Source organism: Ranitomeya imitator, chromosome 2, assembly GCF_032444005.1.
Source record: "Ranitomeya imitator isolate aRanImi1 chromosome 2, aRanImi1.pri, whole genome shotgun sequence".
Lineage (NCBI taxonomy): Eukaryota > Metazoa > Chordata > Amphibia > Anura > Dendrobatidae > Ranitomeya > Ranitomeya imitator.
In genome coordinates, this window is record NC_091283.1 from 501,389,510 (window position 1) to 501,409,678 (window position 20,169).

General features: G+C 41.2%; 1 protein-coding gene across 1 annotated transcript; it reads left to right on the forward strand.

Annotated features, from left to right (window-relative positions):
* The first annotated feature begins 13,069 nt into the window (after window positions 1-13,069).
* LOC138664673 (keratin, type I cytoskeletal 12-like) lies at window positions 13,070-18,579 on the forward strand. The gene is made up of 8 exons (XM_069751577.1): window positions 13,070-13,565; window positions 15,680-15,762; window positions 16,222-16,378; window positions 16,472-16,630; window positions 16,728-16,853; window positions 16,971-17,188; window positions 17,458-17,513; window positions 18,034-18,579. Exons 1-8 carry the CDS (start codon window positions 13,176-13,178, stop codon window positions 18,129-18,131), a joined length of 1,287 nt encoding a protein of 428 aa, XP_069607678.1. The 5' UTR covers window positions 13,070-13,175; the 3' UTR covers window positions 18,132-18,579.
* Window positions 18,580-20,169: the final 1,590 nt, after the last annotated feature.

Consider the following 20,169-nt stretch of genomic DNA (forward strand, 5'->3'; position numbering starts at 1 on the left):
GATCTGGCATAGATTTTCCTCTGAAGGCTCTGCATTTCAGGAGAGGATGAGGCTTCTGATGAAGTGGGCACTGCTTGTCAGGGTCCTGCACCTTTGTCTCTGATTGGGAGCAGCCAGCAGACCTTTAATTAGAACCTGAAGAAGAAACATAAGTCTTGTGTACTGCCACAGATGTTCTGCGTGGATTTGCAGGTGGTGACGGTGTGGCATATGGTATTGCAAAGTCAAAGCTGGGATCGTTTCTAATTCTTGCTTGTTGGTGTATGAAGTCAACAAAAACGGAGAAGGGAGGGAATGGAACGCTGTGTTTGTATTTGTACGTGGAACCATGTGTGAGCCACCTCTCCTGTAGATTGTAGGGCAACTTCTGGACTATAGGGTTAACACCTCTGGCTGTGTCGAGAAATGCAAGTCCCTGTAGGTCGTCCTCGTATTTGGCAACTTGGACTTCCTTTAGCAAGTCGCTTAGCTCTCTAAGTTTCTGGAGACCTTTGTTAGATATTTTAGGAAAGTCATCGATTCTTTTGAACAAGGCTCTTTCTATTACTTCTGCTGAGCCGTAACACTCATCCAGCCTTTTCCAGATCTCTTTGAGGCCAGTCTCAGGGCGGTTTATATTAATGTCTCTGATCCTTACTGCGTGTTTGACTGACTCTTCTCCCAGGTATTTGACTAACAGGTCTATCTCTTCCCTGTGTTGTAGCCCCAAGTCTCTAATGACATTTTGGAAGGAAGCTTTCCAAGCTCTGTAACCTTCAGCTCGGTCAGTGAATTTCATAAGTCCCTTGGCAACCAGTTCACGTCGTGTGAAGAACTTGGCAAATTCTGTCGTGAACCGGTTGTCAGAGTATACTGGTGATGGTGATGGGTCGCCCTGATAGTGATGTGAGGTGCGTTCGTACCTGTTAGTGTCCTCAGGGTGGCGCCAGCCGGTGTCGTATTGCTTCGGCCTGATGTACGGTGTGTCAGCAGGGTGAATCACGTTGGTTACCTGATAAAGGGCAAGGTAGTCATTAGCAGAGTTGTTTTGCCTCACATTTTCGAGTTTGTTTCTGTCCTGAGCCTCGTGACGACTCTCGCTCACTTCGCTGGAGGTGTCGTATTCTGGTTTTGGTACTGGTTCAGGGTTATAGTTTGGATCAGGAAGGTCATTAACATACTGAGATGTGCGTTGTGGTGAGTCTTGCAGTGGAAACTCCAGACTCGACGTACTGCTTTGGCTATGCAGCTTGGGATTTTGCGCGGCTTCTAGCGATTCTGCTTCGGCGAGGGCTGCGGCAGCTTCCCTTTTTGCTGCTAGGCTTTCTAAGGCGGCATCCACATGTGCCTTCTCTAACTGCGTTCTTCTCTCTTGGTCGGCTCTCTCTAAGCGTGACCTTCTCTCTTGCTCGTCTCTCTCTAAGCGCGACCTTCTCTCTTGCTCGTCTCTCTCTAAGCGCGACCTTCTCTCTTGCTCGTCTCTCTCTAAGAGTGACCTTCGCTCTTCGTCATCTAGGCGTGCTTTTTCTAATTTAAGTTGCATCTCTTGGTCAGCAAAGCTCGCTCGTATTTTGGCGGCTTCAGCATTTGCGCGGGCAATGGCGACCGCGCTGCTGATGGATGTTGTCTTTGAGGAGACGGAAGTAACAGATCTTGTCCTATGTGATTTGTGAGACATGGTGTCTTGGGAGAGTGCTTGGCTGTGCAGAGATTGCTGCAGCTGTATTCAGTCTCTGTGTAGCCGGTGACTTGAATCCCACTAGTTGGATGGCTGCCGTTTCACTGTTCTGTCCTCACTAGCTGAGGCAGGCTCATACGTAGCTATACAGTCAGCTAAACCGCTATACCGGGGTCCAATAAGGAGACTGTGGTTGAGTCTGTGCTTTATTAAACGTAGTGGTATATTGATGCGGTGAAACTGTGAACAATGATATACATAGAATCAGTGCATGGTATAGAACAGATACATACTACACATGAGGTACATTATGCATAACATTTAGGAAGCTAGTGACTAAACTAGGAGTACAACTGGTTAAACTAAGCTAATATAGAGCAGGAATATCTATAGGAAGCATAAAGACATACCGGCAATGCAATCGCAAGGGGGATGAAGTGAATCGTCTTTCCTTGAAGGCAAACTGAAGAAAGTGAAAGGAAAAATGGAGGGAAATGGAGGCTGAGCTACCATAATGCATTGCAAAGGAGGAGGAGAATCAGACATGGATAATACAAAAACAAGATTGAACTGCCAACATAACTCTGACCGCTAGAGGGAGCCAAAGCATCACAGATGAATAAAGGCATGAATATATCAATACTGTATACTGAGGAAACTGCAATTATGCAAGCAAATAATCAGGGTAACAATATTAGATGGCGGAGACAGAACAATCTCTATTTGAATTCCTTCATCTTCGGTTTTCTCCTTCATCCACTTCTTCCAGCCGGGACTCGTCTCTACCTAAAATAACACACAGTTATCTAGAGCAGAGGTCCCCAACTCCAGTCCTCAAGGCCCACCAACAGGTCATGTTTTCAGGATTTCCTTAGTCTTGCCCAGGTAATAATTGCATCACCTGTGCAATGCAAAGGAAATCCTGAAAACATGACCTGTTGGTGGGCCTTGAGGACTGGAGTTGGGGACCTCTGATCTAGAGCACCAATTCCAGGGTACATTCCTCAACTTCTACACTTTGCAGCTGAATACATACATGCATCCACCATCTATATATATAATTGTCTAAGGGTTTTTCCGTCTGTCTGTCTTTCTGTCTGTCTGTCTGTCTTTCTGTCTGTCTGTCTTTCTGTCTGTCTGTCCTGGAAATCCCACGTCTCTGATTGGTCGAGGCTGCCAGGCCTCGACCAATCAGAGACCGGCACAGCATCAACGTAGAAATCCCGCGTCTCTGATTGGTCGAGGCCGCCAGGCCTCGACCAATCAGCAACGGGCACAGCGACGATGATGTCATAAAGGACGTAGACATCCCGCGTCTCTGATTGGTCGAAGCCGCTAGGCCTCGACCAATCAGCAACGGACACAGTCTGCCGCGAATTCTGGAATCATCATTGTCCGACCAATCAGCAACGGGCACAGTATCGACGTAGAAATCCCGTGTCTCTGATTGGCCTCGACCAATCAGAAATGGGCACAGCGACGATGCTGATTGGTCGAGGCCGCCAGGCGACGATGATGTCATAAAGGTTGCCTCGATCAATCAGCGACGGACACAGTCTGCCGCGAATTCTGGAATCATCATTGTCCGACCTATCAGCAACGGGCACAGCGACGATGATGTCATAAAGGACGTAGAAATCCCACGTTTCTGATTCAGCGACGGGCACAGTATCGACGTAGATGTCATAATGGTTGCCATGGCGACGATGTTGTCATAAAGGTTGCCTCGACCAATCAGCGACGGGCACAGTCTGCCGCAAATTCTGGAATCATCATTGTCCATATACTACGGGGACATGCATATTCTAGAATACCCGATGCGTTAGAATCGGGCCACAATCTAGTTAATATATATTTAGTTATTATGCAACCCACCATTCCAAATATAAATTATAATCCACCACTGTGCCCCAACTAACTATATATATCCACTTTCCCCAAACCAATAAATATATAAATGGATTATCATCTATACTCTCTACCCTATTTCATTACCAGTCACACTCAGTCATCCTCAATGCCGCCACTCTGCACCTCCTGCTCCACCGATTCATTATATTTACATGCACTCCTCTGCCCCAATTCATTCATTGATCTCCCCACCTCCACGTCATCAATTGCTCTCCCCACCCCCCACTTCATAATTTGCTCTTTCCATTCCCACTACCAATTCATTATTTACTCTCCCACCCTCACTCCCAATTCATTATATGCTCTATCCACCCCCACTCCCAATTCGGCATTTGCATGTTTCCCAGAGGAGCATTGCTGCTTTAAGTCTCCTCATCTCGGCATGATTAACATGTCACTCTCCACAAGGAGAAATGTTACCCCTTAGAAACAGTTCTTGCTGTTGCAATCTAAAACCAAAAGTCCTTATCAGAATTACATCTATTCTATACTTTTCCGCATTAATATCGCTGTTAGATGCATTTAGTGTAAGGCTAGTTTTAGATTAGAGGGAGAAGAGAACAAGAAAAAGAAGAAACCATGAGCCAGCACCTACAAAGTGTAGAGGGACAGTTAATACCACATCTCCAGCTTGAATACCCAATATTTGTATGGCACACAGAAATAACAGAGGACGCTCGCATGGTCGGGTAGCTACTCTTTCACCATCTTCCCTAACTTTGCCCTCCTTGTCAGATTACCCCACGCATCAGAGCCTGGGCGTTGGAAGAGTCCAAAGAAACTATCCCAGATATTTGATAGTGCTCTCCAGCCTATGTTGGACCTAGGTTTCCCAAGGAACTATGACCTCTACCATCAGTGTTGTCAGATGGGAATTTTCATACTAATTGCTCGATTTGGGTCCTCTGGTATTGCACAATTTTACTAGCCCTTTCCGCCACAGGAAGGAGAGATGGAAAGTTCTCCTTTCAGCATGGTGTATAAGGCAATCAACCAACAGCACTCAGGTGGAGGGTGCACGCTCCAAAGTCCCAGGATCCAACTGGACCAATAGTAACAAAAGAAAAAGAAGGAGCAGCATCCATTCCAGGTGAAGAGTTTTCATGAAAAATCTTTATTCTGCCATCACAGGAATACAACATTTCGGCCGGAGTGACCTTCATCAAGTATGCTTTCAGCATGGGTCTAGAAGGGTCATGGGAAAGGCAGCAGAACATAAAGGCCCCCATGTGTATCACACTCCCAACGGGAAAGATTTCTCTGTCCCCACCAAGAGGACCTTTCTCCATCTCCTCCTCCTTCTACTCCTCCTCTTCAGCCAATCCACGCTGAACGGATGGGATGAAGCTGGTGTGGGTAGTACCCTCTGTATTGCAGGCAACCATCACATGTTCCTCGTCCTCCTCAGCCTCCTCCTCTTCCTCATTATTAGAGATGAGCGAACATTTTAAGGTTTGATTAGGGTCTTCTCAGCAAATTCCTGATGTTCACCAAACAGTTCGCCAAACTTATCCAAACCCCATTGAATTTAACCCCTTTCTGACATTAGACGTACTATCCCGTCGAGGTGGAGGGCCGCTATGACCACCGATGGGATAGTATATCATACGCGATCGGCCACGCTCACGGGGTAGCGCGGCCGATCGCGGCCGTGTGTCAGCTGCCTATCACAGCTGACATCCGGCACTATGCGCCAGGAGCAATCACGGACTGCTCCTGGCACACTAACCCCCGCCACACCGCGATCAAACATGATTGCGATGTGCCGGCGGTATAGGGAAGCATAGCGCAGGGAGGGGGCTCCCTCCGGGCTTCCCTGAGCCCCCCGCAGCAACGTGATGTGATCGCGTTGCTGCGAGGGTCTCCCTACCTCCCTCCCTGTAGCAGGCTCGAATCCAAGATGGCCGCGGCATCCGGGTCCTGCAGGGAGGGAGGTGGCTTCACAGAGCCTGCTCAGAGCAGGCACTGTGAAGCCTGCAGTGCTGTGCAAACTGTCAGATCACCGATCTGTGATGTCCCCCACGGGACAAAGTAAAAAAGTAAAAAAAAATTTTTCCTAAATAATGAAAAAAAAAAAATATTATTCCCATAAATACATTTATTTATCTAAATAAAAAAAACAATAAAAGTACACATATTTAGTATCACCGCGTCCATAACGACCCCACCTATAAAACTGGCCCACTAGTTAACCCCCTTAGTAAACACCGTAAGAAAAAAAAAACGAGGCAAAAAACAACGCTTTATTATCATACCGCCGAACAAAAAGTGGAATAACACACGACCAAAAAGACAGATATAAATAACCATGGTACCGCTGAAAACGTCATCTTGTCCCGCAAAAAATGTAAATGAGGTGTCGCTGTAATCGTACTGACCCGAAGAATAAAACTGCTTTATCAATTTTACCAAACGCGGAACGGTATAAACGCCTCCCCCAAAAGAAATTCATGAATAGCTGGTTTTTGGTCACTCTGCCTCACAAAAATCAGAATAAAAAGCGATCAAAAAATGTCACGTGCCCGAAAATGTTACCAATAAAAACGTCAACTCGTCCCGCATAAAAAAAAGACCTCACATGACTCTGTGGACCAAAATATTGAAAAATTATAGCACTCAAAATGTGGTAACGCAAAAAATATTTTTTGCAATAAAAAGCATCTTTCAGTGTGTGACGGCTGCCAATCAAAAAAATCCGCTAAAAAACCCGCTATAAAAGTAAATCAACCCCCCCTTCATCACCCCCTTAGTTAGGGAAAAATTTAAAAAATTTATTTATTTCCATTTTCCCATTAGGGCTAGGGTTAGGGCTAGGGTTAGGGCTAGGGTTAGGGTTAGGGCTAGGGTTAGGGCTAGGGTTAGGGTTAGGGCTAGGGTTAGGGTTAGGGCTAGGGTTAGGGTTAGGGCTAGGGTTAGGGCTAGGGTTAGGGCTAAAGTTAGGGTTAGGGTTGGGGCTAAAGTTACGGTTAGGGTTTAGATTACATTTACAGTTGGGAATAGGGTTGGGATTAGGGTTAGGGGTGTGTCAGGGTTAGAGGTGTGGTTAGGGTTACTGTTGGGATTAGGGTTAGGGGTGTGTTTGGATTAGGGTTTCAGTTATAATTGGGGAGTTTCCACTGTTTAGGCACATCAGGGGCTCTCCCAACGCGACATGGCGTCCGATCTCAATTCCAGCCAATTCTGCGTTGAAAAAGTAAAACAGTGCTCCTTCCCTTCCGAGCTCTCCCGTGTGCCCAAACAAGGGTTTACCCCAACATATGGGGTATCAGCGTACTCAGGACAAATAGGACAACAACTTTTGGGGTCCTATTTCTCCTGTTACCCTTGGGAAAATACAAAACTGGGGGCTAAAACATAATTTTTGTGGAAAAAAAAAAGATTTTTTATTTTCACGGCTCTGCGTTATAAACTGTAGTGAAACACTTGGGGGTTCAAAGTTCTCACAACACATCTAGATGAGTTCCCTGGGGGGTCTAGTTTCCAAAATGGTGTCACTTGTGGGGGGGTTTCTACTGTTTAGGTACATTAGGGGCTCTGCAAACGCAATGTGACACCTGCAGACCATTCCATCTAAGTCTGCATTCCAACTGGCGCTCCTTCCCTTCCGAGCCCTCCCATGCACCCAAACAGTGGTTCCCCCCCACATATGGGGTATCAGCGCACTCAGGACAAATTGGACATCAAATTTTGGGGTCCAATTTCTCCTGTTACCCTTGGGAAAATACAAAACTGGGGGCTAAAAAAATAATTTTTGTGGGAAAAATTCTTGTTTTATTTTTACGGCTCTGCATTATAAACTTCTGTGAAGCCCTTGGTGGGTCAAAGCGCTCAAACACATCTAGATAAGTTCCTTAGGGGGTCTACTTTCCAAAATGGTGTCACTTGTGGGGGGTTTCAATGTTTAGGCACATCAGTGGCTCTCCAAACGCAACATGGCGTCCCATCTCAATTCCTGTCAATTTTGCATTGAAAGGTCAAACGGCGCTCCTTCCCTTCCGAGCTCTCCCATGTGCCCAAACAGTGGTTTACCCCCACATATGGGATATCAGCGTACTCAGGACAAATTGTACAACAACTTTTGGGGTCCAATTTCTTCTCTCACCCTTGGGAAAATAAAAAATTGGGGGGCGAAAAGATAATTTTTGTGAAAAAATATGATTTTTTATTTTTACGGTTCTGCATTATAAACTTCTGTGAAGCACTTGGTGCGTCAAAGTGCTCACCACACCTCTAGATAAGTTCCTTAGGGGGTCTACTTTCCAAAATGGTGTCACTTGTGGGGGGTTTCAATGTTTAGGCACATCAGTGGCTCTCCAAACGCAACATGGCGTCCCATCTCAATTCCTGTCAATTTTGCATTGAAAAGTCAAACGGCGCTCCTTCCCTTCCGAGCTCTCACATGTGCCCAAACAGTGGTTTACTCCCACATATTGGGTATCAGCGTACTCAGGACAAATTGTACAACAACTTTTGGGGTCCAATTTCTTCTCTTACCCTTGGGAAAATAAAACAAATTGGAGCTGAAGTAAATTTTTTGTGAAAAAAAGTTAAATGTTCATTTTTATTTAAACATTCCAAAAATTCCTGTGAAGCATCAGAAGGGTAAATAAACTTCTTGAATATGGTTTTGAGCACCTTGAGGGGTGCAGTTTTTAGGATGGTGTCACACTTGGGTATTTTCTATCATATAGACCCCTCAAAATGACTTCAAATGAGATGTGGTCCCTAAAAAAAAAGGTGTTGTAAAAATGAGAAATTGCTGGTCAACTTTTTACCCTTACAACTCCCTAACAAAAAAAAATTTTGGTTCCAAAATTGTGCTGATGTAAAGTAGACATATGAGAAATGTTAATTATTAAGTATTTTGTGTGAGATATCGCTGTGATTTAATTGCATAAAAATTCAAATTTGGAAAATTGCAAAATTTTCATAATTTTTGCCAAATTTCAGTTTTTTTTCACAAATAAACGCAGGTACTATCAAAGAATTTTTACCACTATCATGAAGTACAATATGTCACGAGAAAACAATGTCAGAATCACTGGGATCCGTTGAAGCATTCCAGAGTTATAACCTCATAAAGGGACAGTGGTCAGAATTGTAAAAATTGGCCCGGTCATTAACGTGCAAACCACCCTTGGGGGTAAAGGGGTTAAAGGGATGCAAAACCAAACAAATAGACAACAGCTCTAAGGGGGCTCACAAAATGGTGCCAAAGCCACTTGTCCACTTTTTACATGGAAAGAGACATGTGACTTCAGCAGCCAATGACACAAGCTCTTGTGTCTGGACGTTGTGGGTGCTTTCTGCGCCCTGATTGGCTGGTGTGAACCTCAACATAATATGTTAAGAAAAGAAAAATAATAACAGCCCAGAACTTATCTGACCACTCCCCTCATCAAACATGTTCCCCGCTCATCATACAGCACCACTATCCTAGCCAACGTCCTAACAAAAGCATTAATAGAAATTCGGTCATTTGCCGAACTTTGCCGACTTTGAGGAAAATGCTCAGGAATCTGAACACGAATCCGAATGTGTAAGGTTCGTGTTGAATTTGACAATGGCAAAACTTTTCCGAACAAGTTCACTTCTTTCTACTCATTATCACTCAATCTGCACTGAGAGTGTGCGATGAGGCTGGGCTGGGTAGCATCATGCTCTGCAATTTCTTCCTCCATTTCCACCTGGTCCATACACAGGTCTTCCTGTCTAATTGTGAACAGCATGCATTTGAGTAAACACATAAGTGGGATGGTAGCTGCCGGACACAGGAGCCCTGCAAACTGGTTCCTAATTTTCTGGAACTCTTCTTTTGATTTGATGACCTGGTGCAATGTGACATGTGCATAACGCTGCAATGATGATGCTATACTAGGCCGGCTAATCAAAAGGGGTCCAGGAACACCATCATGTAAAAAGCAGTTCCCAAGACATGCAGCAACAGTTTTATGACATGGCTGCTGGATCTGGCCTGGGAATCAAATTGCACAATCTCCATTTAAATTCAATCGCAAAAAAATTAACGGGAACACTTTTTTTTATTTTTGGAGACATAACCTTCAATTTATCCAGAATGATCATAGAAGAAAAACAGCCTGGGGAGAGATGTAGATTATCTTACAGTCAAACAATCAGGCTGGTTGCATGTGATTATACTCCACAACACACAGAGTAACCGGATACTTCAGGCTAACACTGTATTCATGGTAGCGTGGTTTCCTAGCTATTCTACAAATGTGCTGTATTATGTTACATCATTATTACAATTCTGGATTTGAGCAATACCAACCTTTACCCTGCTGAAAGAGATGATGACAATCTGCTGATGCCTAAGAGACAGTCACTGCCTAATTATTCCAGATACTATTTATCAAAATGCCAAAATATGGGCACCAATTAAATGACCATTCAAGTGTGTCATTGCCAAAAAATTTTAATACCCTCCAATATTTGAAAAAAAGACACAACCAAAAGTCCCTGCCATAGATGGCTTGACTAGCATGCCAGTAGCATACAATGTGTCAGACTAGGAGAGCCTTAGAGCAGGGGTGGAAAATTTCCAGCCCACAGGCCATTTGCAGTCCATGATGTCATTTCTTCTGGCCCCCGAGGACAGCAGTGCTTGTGGGACTGGCCCTGTTTTGTCATATTGCCCTTTAATTCCTCCCTTGATCCTGAACACAAAATGAATGATTAGGTCCTGATGATGGCCATTCTCAGCACATTCTTTGTGGGTGAAGTTAGCACGCTGTGCTTCTATTTTGATGATAAGGGAAGCAGTCACAGTGTCTCCTATGTAATGATTACAGTAGTCTGTGTATTCTGTATATGTGATATATGTACATCAGCACTAGTGTCTCCTATGTGAAAGGGTCTGGTGCATGTACAGCACATAGGGAGCACAGGGACTGGAGTATCTCTGTGTCTCCTATGTGATATATATGCAACAAATCCCCCAGCTTCTCTTATGCAATGTATATCAGTCCCAACATTTACTTTGTGATGTATATATATCAGCCCCAGTGTCTTATATGTGATGAATATATATCAGTCCCAGCATCTGCTATGTAGTATATATACAGCCGTCTTGGTATGCCCTGATGTATATTCATCAGTTTCAGTGTATCCTATGTGATATAGATACAGCCATGTCAGTATATCCTATGTGAAGTAAATACATAAGCCTCAATGGCTCCAATGTGATGTATATAGACAGTCTATGTGTATCCTATGCAATATATACAGCAGTCTCAGTGTAAACTATTAGATGTATACAGCAGAGTCTCAGTGTATCCTAACTGATGTGTATACAGGGGTCTCAGTCTCTCGTATGTGATGTATATACATCAGTCTCAGTGTGTCCTATGTTATGTATACACATCAATATCAGTGTACCCTATGTGATGTGTATACAGCAACCTCAGTGTCTTCTTTGTGATGTATACAGCAGTATCAGTGTATCCTATGTGTTGTATACTGTAGACCTTCTTCTGCTTAAGTCCTATAAACATTGTGTGAGCAGTGATGGATTTCCAAATCTGAGGAGACATGTAGTGTAATATACTGTACATCTGTGTTCGGTATAACTCACTGCAGCGAACAGTTCTTTAAAAAACTTAAAATCACAAAGAGCCGACTGCGCTCCAGACCAAGGCGAACTTGGAAAAGTAATTGTAAGTAGTAGTAAGATCATCCATATCACCTACCATCACACAACTCACCAAAGAAAATCAGTTCCAGGCATCACAATAGAGGTGAGTTAATTAGATGTTTAACAAAATATAACAGGTTAATTTTGAAGTTGATATTTTTTCACGATGCCCAAGTGATGTTCCTGAGAATAGTGAATGTATAGCTTCACTAATTCACTATCCTTTACCATCAGTATCCTTTCATAGCCCCAGACAACCAGGGATATCTTGTGCATCAGTTGCCCCCAGAGTGTTCCCGCCACAGATTCTCTTGTCCAAACCTCTGCTTGTTCATTGTGTCTGACACCATGGAGAGCCTGGTACCCTCTTTGTCCTATGGTTAGAGAGGTGCTGAATTTAGACTGAAATATCTTCTGAGCTCAGAGTCTAGACATTTGTCTTGGATTGAAAACTCATAGTGTAATTTAATAGGTGGAGCATAGTTGAATGTATTAGTTTGATGATGTCATAGTCTTTTAGAAAACTGCCGATCGAAACAATTGAGATTACAATGAATTGTCTGCAGCTTAGCTCTGCTGCATCTAATAAAACCATACACTAAGAGGTACCTGATACTTTCCTGACATTTCATCTGCCATCTGTGTTTCATGTATATCATCTGGCCAGAACTTTGAATAGATAAAACCCAACCACAAAACTACAGTTCCCAGCATTTCCTGACTGGTGCTGCTGAAAGTGACCTTATGAAGCCTTCCATGTCCAATCTGAAAGCTATGTAGGATTTGTTATGTTTCAGGGCAGTGGTCTCAAGCTTTTGCATATCTTCAACCCCCAACATGTATAATTAAGCTGTCAGTATACTTTGGAATAGAACTGGAGACACAAATAGGTTATTCTTCGATGCCATGGAGAAAAAACAAAGGATGCCATTCCAATTTCAGGTGGTTTTATTCTTCAACACATTTCAAAGTATATAACTTCTTCATCAGGACAAACCAAGATCGTGGTTATATACTTTGAAGCGCGTTGATGGATAAAACCACGTGAAATTGGATTGGCATCTCTCATTTTTTCTCCACGGCAGTGCAGAATAACCCATTTTTTTCTCCAGCTCTATGCATTTTTCTCCTCGTGGGTCTGCAGGAGCCTTAAGTCTTATAAGTGGTTGTGTGCACACAACCCATCCAGATGAGCACAATCACAAGTGCATAAACTTCTATATTGTTACCCAGATAAGACCCTATTTGTGATTTGTCTCCTCTCCAGTTTTTCTTGGAGGATATTTTGGGAGTTTTAGTTTAGCAACAGCTCAAGTGCTGCAATTTGGAAACAACCTAGATCCGATTTCAGTTTGGGTTGCAACACAAAAGGTGTAGAGAATGATGTTCCGTGTGTAAACCTAAGGCAATGATTTATACCTGTGACTCTTATATGTTGCCCAATTACAATTCTTGGCATGTACCAGTAAGTAGTGTCTGTATAGATATGCTGAGAAAGGTAGTTCTGCAACAGCTGGAGTGACGTTTAATTGAGACCTCTGTCCTCAGGAAAATGAAGTAGTCATAAGGAGTAAAAACCAAACGGAAATTAGTAAGATAGCATAACAGGAAAAGTATTCTCATTAAAGTTAGTTCTCACTCCACCTCTGTTCCATTGTAATACACCAGAAATGCCCCGGGCATGTTTGAGAGAGAGATGATGGTTACATCTGTCGTTTTTGAACAGGTGGGCACAGCACGCTCAGCAGGTAGACCGTAAAAAAAATGTTTAGATGTGAAAGGAGGAATGTGCACAAAGAACACCCAGAGACCCACCCACTCTCTCCATATAAAGGTGACACATGACAGGAGAGAACTCAGCCTCTCGCATTCTTCCTACACCAAGGTGATACTGCTGTGGTACTAAGTTCTCCTGTCTCTTCATTCACATCATTGTTGCTCCTCATCATTAAGATGTCATACTCTAGTGGTTATCAGCTTAAAACATCTAGCCAAAAAGTCCAAAGCAGTAGTCGAGGTAGTAGCTATGGAGGATTCAGCAGTTCATCCTTGTCTGGTGCTGGCTTTGGTGGAGGATTGTCATCTCAAAGTGCCAAGATTAGTTTTTCTAGCTCTGGCTTTGGTGGAAGTGATGGGCTTCTACTTGGGGGCGAGAAGCAGACCATGCAGAACCTGAATGATCGTCTGGCTTCCTATCTGGATAAAGTGAGAGCTTTGGAATTGGCTAATTCTGAACTGGAGAAGAAAATTAGGGAATGGTACGAGAAACATAATTCTGCCAACAACAACCAATCCCGAGATTACACCAAATACTTCCAGATCATCGAAGATCTCAAAAACAAGGTAAGTTACTACTATGTATTATAGTGTTTAAATATGCTACTATTTAGATATAATGACTGTAGATGCTTTGTGCATTTTAAAAAGTACATTTAAAAAATTTACACTGGCTGTATACTTTCAATAATATAATATAGTGGCTAACCTCGAACCCCTCTTACAACACATACATGCTTAACTTGGCCAGGCTTGCTTGTATGATCAATAATGAGAGAAGAGTAAGTTACTCCTTGAAAAATAAAAGTATCAGGAATGAGGAGATTTAATGTGCTGATCCTTTTTCCCCCTGAGAGCCCAAATGAATATTTGGCAAACATTAGATGGTTGGCCAGTAAAGCCAACATAATTTGGTTTGGCAGACCTAAGTCTAATGTTTATGGCCATCTTTCCCAGCAGAACTTTCTAAATCATCAGATGCATCAGTCAACAGAAAGTCAGTTTAATAAAAGTCTCCAAAAAATTTGAACAACCACTTGGGTCCCAATAGTGTTTTTCAGGGTAGAAATTGATCTCATAAGCGGTTGCCTCCCATGTGCTTGAACCTGCACATTAGGGATATCAGTATTTGTTCTAGTTCATGAAGACACAAGCTGATTTGACCTTCTATTCCTTTTGATTGAAGAGTGATAAGATAAAATGGTTGGAATACAACCTTTTATAACCAGTTAAACCTATAACAAAAGAATAAAACAATGTATCAATAAAGAAGCAGTAAATAGTTCTGTTCTGCATTCAACACAGTACCTTCATGATGAATACATTTCTGCTGTTTACATGGAGCTCATGCCCCAAGGCTCTTTATAAATGAGATGCCTCCTCCTTAGGGAGTTTTTCCATGGTGTTCACATTAGACTTAACACTAAAGAATAATAAAAAACTAGATGCCATAGAACGTATACAATATGTATGTTTGTACTGCAGAATCAAAGCGACTACATGTTTGGAAAAGGCAACAATCGGGACAGCCATCTATAATATAGACTTAAGACAAGAATAAAATAATAGAACAACTCCTTATACTCAATTTTTTTTTTTTTGTGGATTATGTAAAGCAAAAGGATCCTAACTGTAGACATAACAAACATACAAGGTGATCAGAAGAGAAGGGATGAGTGCAATTAAGAAGATCTTAGCTGGGAAAAGTTGAGAGACCCATAACAACGCCCTTAATTCTTCTTAATTTTTCCTATCTTGCGCAGCTCCAATATCTACATTTTTATCATTTTCCTTGTTCCCTTTCAGAAATAATACGAAATATATGTATGTCTTCCACTTTTAGAATGTCTTCTTAATTGCCAGAAAATTTTCCCAACACAGTGGCAAATGTCTCCTTCTGAAAGTATCAGAAAAGGTGGATATTTTCTTTGTCCTGACGTAATGGGCTTATTAGACACATGACAAGTTACTGGACTTGTAGGATAAGAATGAGGTCTTCATTGTGCAAAACTCATGACAACTTCATCTGATGAGTGGTGAAGATAGTCCTATGACAACAATCAATACATAACAACAAAAAAAGAAGAGAATGATTGCTGTTTTTATTATTGCTCCAAATGAACAGGAGTTAGACCCTTGCTATTTTAGATTTTAGGAGTTATTTTAAACTATGTTAAGACAAAATGATAATTGTCAAATTTCTGGGCAGTATGATGGTTCGCACGAGTGATTTGGGATTGACCAAAGACAATACGAGTATGCATGTTGTCTCTGTGTTAGTGTGAGTGACAGTATCACATGCATGTTTTACCTGTAGTTTTCTTCCAGTAAACCATTATGAAATAGTGCATTTTGTATATTGCCTTTTAATTAGGGTTTAGCTAAATCAAATGTCTTCTGAGTTTCTTTACTTTTGGCCTTAATCCCACCTGTCACATTCCGAAAATCTTTTACAATGTGCTTGACATTTGGATCTGAATAAAACATAATAATCATCTCAGTTACATTATACAAGGTAATAAATAAGACAAAAAGAACTCAAGACCTATTAATTAAAGGCATATATCGGTTTATGTCTTTCTGAAATTACTATCAAGAAGGCTAGCCAAACACATCTCAGCTACTTAATGGCCAATAGACACATTCAAGTAACCACATAACAAATCTTTTTTGTCTAACAGATCATCATTGGAAGTACAGACAATGCCCGTATTGTCCTCCAGATTGACAATGCCAGGTTGGCAGCTGATGACTTCAGAATGAAGTGAGTATAATTTTTATAGTATGTTATAAATCTATTATGATAGTATGTAATGTGGAAGTTTAGAGTAGTGCATAATTGGGAGTAATATATTGATGACCCACCATTATTTTATATAAAGATTTTTTTTTTAGGTCTTAGTAATTACTAAAACTAGCCAAACAATCCTAATACACACCTATTGGCTTATCTAGCTTCTTCTCTAGTGCACTCCCAGGCGTTACAGATATCAGGCTAATAACAGAAGGTCTAAGCTGGACCTAGATCATAACAAATGATACAAAGGGAACACCGTCTCCATTTTTTGGTGCCACCTACCTTCCTTTTCTTTTTGGTATTTTCCACTTACGCCACTTGCAGCTTCCCTGATAGCTGTTTGGTGAACTTTTGAAAAAAAAAGTTGTGATTTTTAATTCATAATTGTGTACTTTACATTCAACATGTGAATATCCTTATCATCAGGTATGAGAACGAGTTGGCCCTACGCCAAAGTGTGGAAACTGATATCAATGGTCTTCGACGTGTGTTGGATGAACTGACCCTCTCAAGATCTGATCTTGAGCTTCAGCTTGAGTCCCTAACTGAAGAGCTTGCATTCCTCAAGAAGAACCACCAAGAGGTAAAAAATTATTTCCGTACATCTAACAAATATTTTATCTATGCAACTTGCAATGACAGGTGTAATCAGTTCAATTGTGTTTCATCTACATAGGAGATGAATTCCCTTAAGGGTAGCACTGGTCAAGTGAATGTTGAGATGGATGCTGCTCCAGGTGTAGATCTCACCAAAATCCTGAATGACATGAGATCAGAGTATGAAGTTCTTGCTGAGAAGAACCGCAAGGAAGCCGAGGACTGGTTCCTTAAGAAGGTAGACCTTATTTTGTAGATTTTTTTATTTCAATTCTATCATGCTATCATCATTGGGTTTCTTTTAAAAAAAAACTGTATATGATTTGTTATTACAGAGCAGTGAATTGAAAAAAGAAATCTCCACTGGAGTTCAGGAGGTTCAGACAAGCCGTTCAGAGATTTCAGACCTTAAGCGCACACTACAAAGTCTTGAAATTGAACTTCAGGCTCAAATTTCAATGGTAAGCTAATATTGATGTACTCATAACAATTGTGATTGTTTTGTAATGAATTATTCCAAAAATATATACCATATTTTGTATTTAATTATTTCTGTTCTTAAATCTCATTTCTCCTAGAAAAACTCTCTTGAAGGAACCTTAGCAGAGACAGAAGGTCGCTACTGCATGCAGCTTAGCCAACTTCAGGTCCAGATCAGCCACATTGAAGAACAGATGCAACAGGTCAGAGGTGATATGGAAAGACAGAAAGGAGAGTATCTGCGTCTTTTGGACATCAAGACCAGGCTAGAGATGGAGATTGAGACCTACAGAAGACTGCTGGAAGGAGAATTAGGGTAAGAACAATGCATGACCCACAGACAAATACTAGGTGATAAATGTTGAAAGAGACAACAGCAGAATAGATGAAAATGTGAAAATACTGTAAAATGCATCTTTGAAATGACCACCCAAAAATTAGACAAAAAATTGGTCTTCTCAAGGGTTAAGTAGGTTACAAGTGAATTCAAATGCTATCACAAATTCTGTTCCAAATCAGGAATGGCGCTTTTCGTATAGGCATCACTGTACTGGATGAACAAACATGCAATTTTTATATTCACAGGTCCATACAGGTACAGCAGACCAAGTCACAAGCATCATCCGTGGACTCCAAAAAAGGTCAGTGTCATTTTTGTCAGAAAAAATTATTCTTCAAGATAAAGATATACAATATAGCTTCTATGTTCCTCCTGGAGAGAGAGGTTCCAGACCCAGTTGTTCCATCCCTTTTGTAATTGGGTGGTAGGAACCTGGAAGGACTCTCTAAAGGAAATGTCTTCATAGATATCCATTACCCCATTCAGGAATTGTCTCAAGGGTCACAAAAAGGTTGTGAAAGGTAAAACAATTACCTTATCACCCATCACAATAACTAAATGATCACCCTTCAATATTTGGCTGCATTGTGATGGTTCTAAATATATCAAGGCCAAATGACAGTGAGTAACACAAAATGTATTAAAGACTTGCACCTGTCCCACTAAATATTGGCTTAGGTGTTGCCATCATAAAGTAACATAGAGAAGAAATGTTATTGTAATTATTATAAGAATTTCCTTTAGTCTGTTTTAGTTTCTATAAAGTATAACATAAATTCCATGTTTTGTGCACTAATAATTGCTTGTATCACATATTTTAGATCCTACCAAAACAAGGAAGGTGAAGACAATAGTTGAAGAGGTTATTGATGGGAAAGTGGTGTCCACTCAAGTGAAGGAAATTGAAGAAAAGATGTAGTAATGACAGCGTTGAATGATAACACAGACACAACCTTCTAAAATATACAAAAATGTCTGATATATTACAGATCTGTTATTTGCAAGTTTGATGTACTATAACATTGGTTTTTGTCAAAGTGATTACTTGAAGCAGCTGGGTCATAATGTATGAAAAATCTGCATCATGGCCCACCAATGGTCCAGCTATAGTAATGGTGACTCCATATGTAGGGGATGTAGGTGGTGCCAGGGCAACTTCTACACTGCCTAATTACTTAGTAGTACTCTAAATATGATGTATTTTTATTGGAGCCATTCTCGTCCAATGACTATGTCTAGAATCAGCTATTGAACGGCAATGAAAATATGAAGTATGTGGAAAGATATCTGTGGATGTAAGAAATAGTGTAATGATGAAGATGATGTGTCTGTGATCAGTTAACTCAATAAAGCATTATATAAACTTATGTGTCAATCTTCTTATAGCACCAGGACAGATAAAATAAAGCCTTACGCTATTTAATAGGATGTCAGGGATCCTACAGTCCAGAGAGCAAATCTTTATGTATCTCTCACTTCTGGACACCAAAGGGGGTCCCAATCCCTAATCAATGGAGTCATTGTGCCAAGATGTAACCTTCTGACTTGAGATACTCTGGTTCCCTTGATAGATATAGTGCCTGTATACCTGAGCATAGACACCTCCTACATTGTTTCTACAATTAAATGAAGTGGGATTATAACAAATGTGTCCGAGAATATTGAGGAGTGTATACCTTGGGAAGAAGTATAAAAGTTAATCACTGTTTTCATTAAAGTTTGTTCCACGAAGGTGAAATCAGAATTTCTATGCAGGTAGAAGTCATTCATTCATGTATTAAAGTGAACCTGTAATTTCAGGAAACACTATTTACTGCAGATATAATAGTAATCTGGTGGAAAATATCATGTGAATCATGTTTTTCTGGCTTACTGGTGTGAGGCTCTAATCACACCCTGGCACATTAATTGACAGCATAGTCTGCAGTATATGACGTCAGAGGCAGCTGTCAATCAATATGATAGGGAGTTATTACAGCACATTCATTGCACCACTCCAATAACTGGAAGCAAGCAGCTGCAGGGAAAGTAAAACTTAATTTTCTCCATGTAGCTGCTGGTCAAGTACGATACGATACTATACACTTTATCGATCCTAGGGGGAAATTACAGTATTACAGCAGCAATACAAACAGCAGTACATCAAATATTTGGACACAAATCTTGCACAGGTATACCAACATTATACCAAGTAAGCTGGCCATGCAAGAACATATGCTTTTTTCCTACAGATTTCCTCTATATGTGCTGGTAAAAAGCATTTCTGTAAATGTGCTGCCATGCTCATTATGAAGTGAGCTAGAAACGAGCAGCCATAGGGAGGATATAACTTCATTTTCTCCCTGTAGCTGCTGCTCCAGTAAAGCAGCCAGGCATGATTATCATTATTTCTGCAGGTAAATAGCATATCTGGATTTGACAGGTTCTCTATAAATACACTCTTGTTTTTAAATTTTTCTGATGTCCATAAAAAGTGGATTCAATTCTGTTTCTGTGTCACTTCCAAATACTGTAGAAAACATAGATAGGACTATTTCGATATTTTGGTCTATCTGCAAAGGGCTCCTGAGGTCACATATGCAAGACATTAACTTTTAATTTGAATTTCTATTTTACTAATATTTGCATTTTGGAAAACTGAAACCATTGTGATATATCAAGTGCTTCTGATGACGTACAGGTTCTTGAGAGCTACTTGGACAGGCATGTTAACACAGGCAAATTACATCAGGGGATAAGTTCTCTGTAAATACAATAGAGGAAGAGAGAACAGGATTGTAGGGCCATGGAATGACACATCCATACCTGACAATCCTATGATATTGAACTATTAGAATGTCTGCTATTATTATCTACTTTGAGGTTACAGGCATTAGATGATAGTGGCCATGGCTTGTCTGAACTCAGTTTTGATTTGAGATATACTGTATGGGGATTTCGATATATCGACATATTGA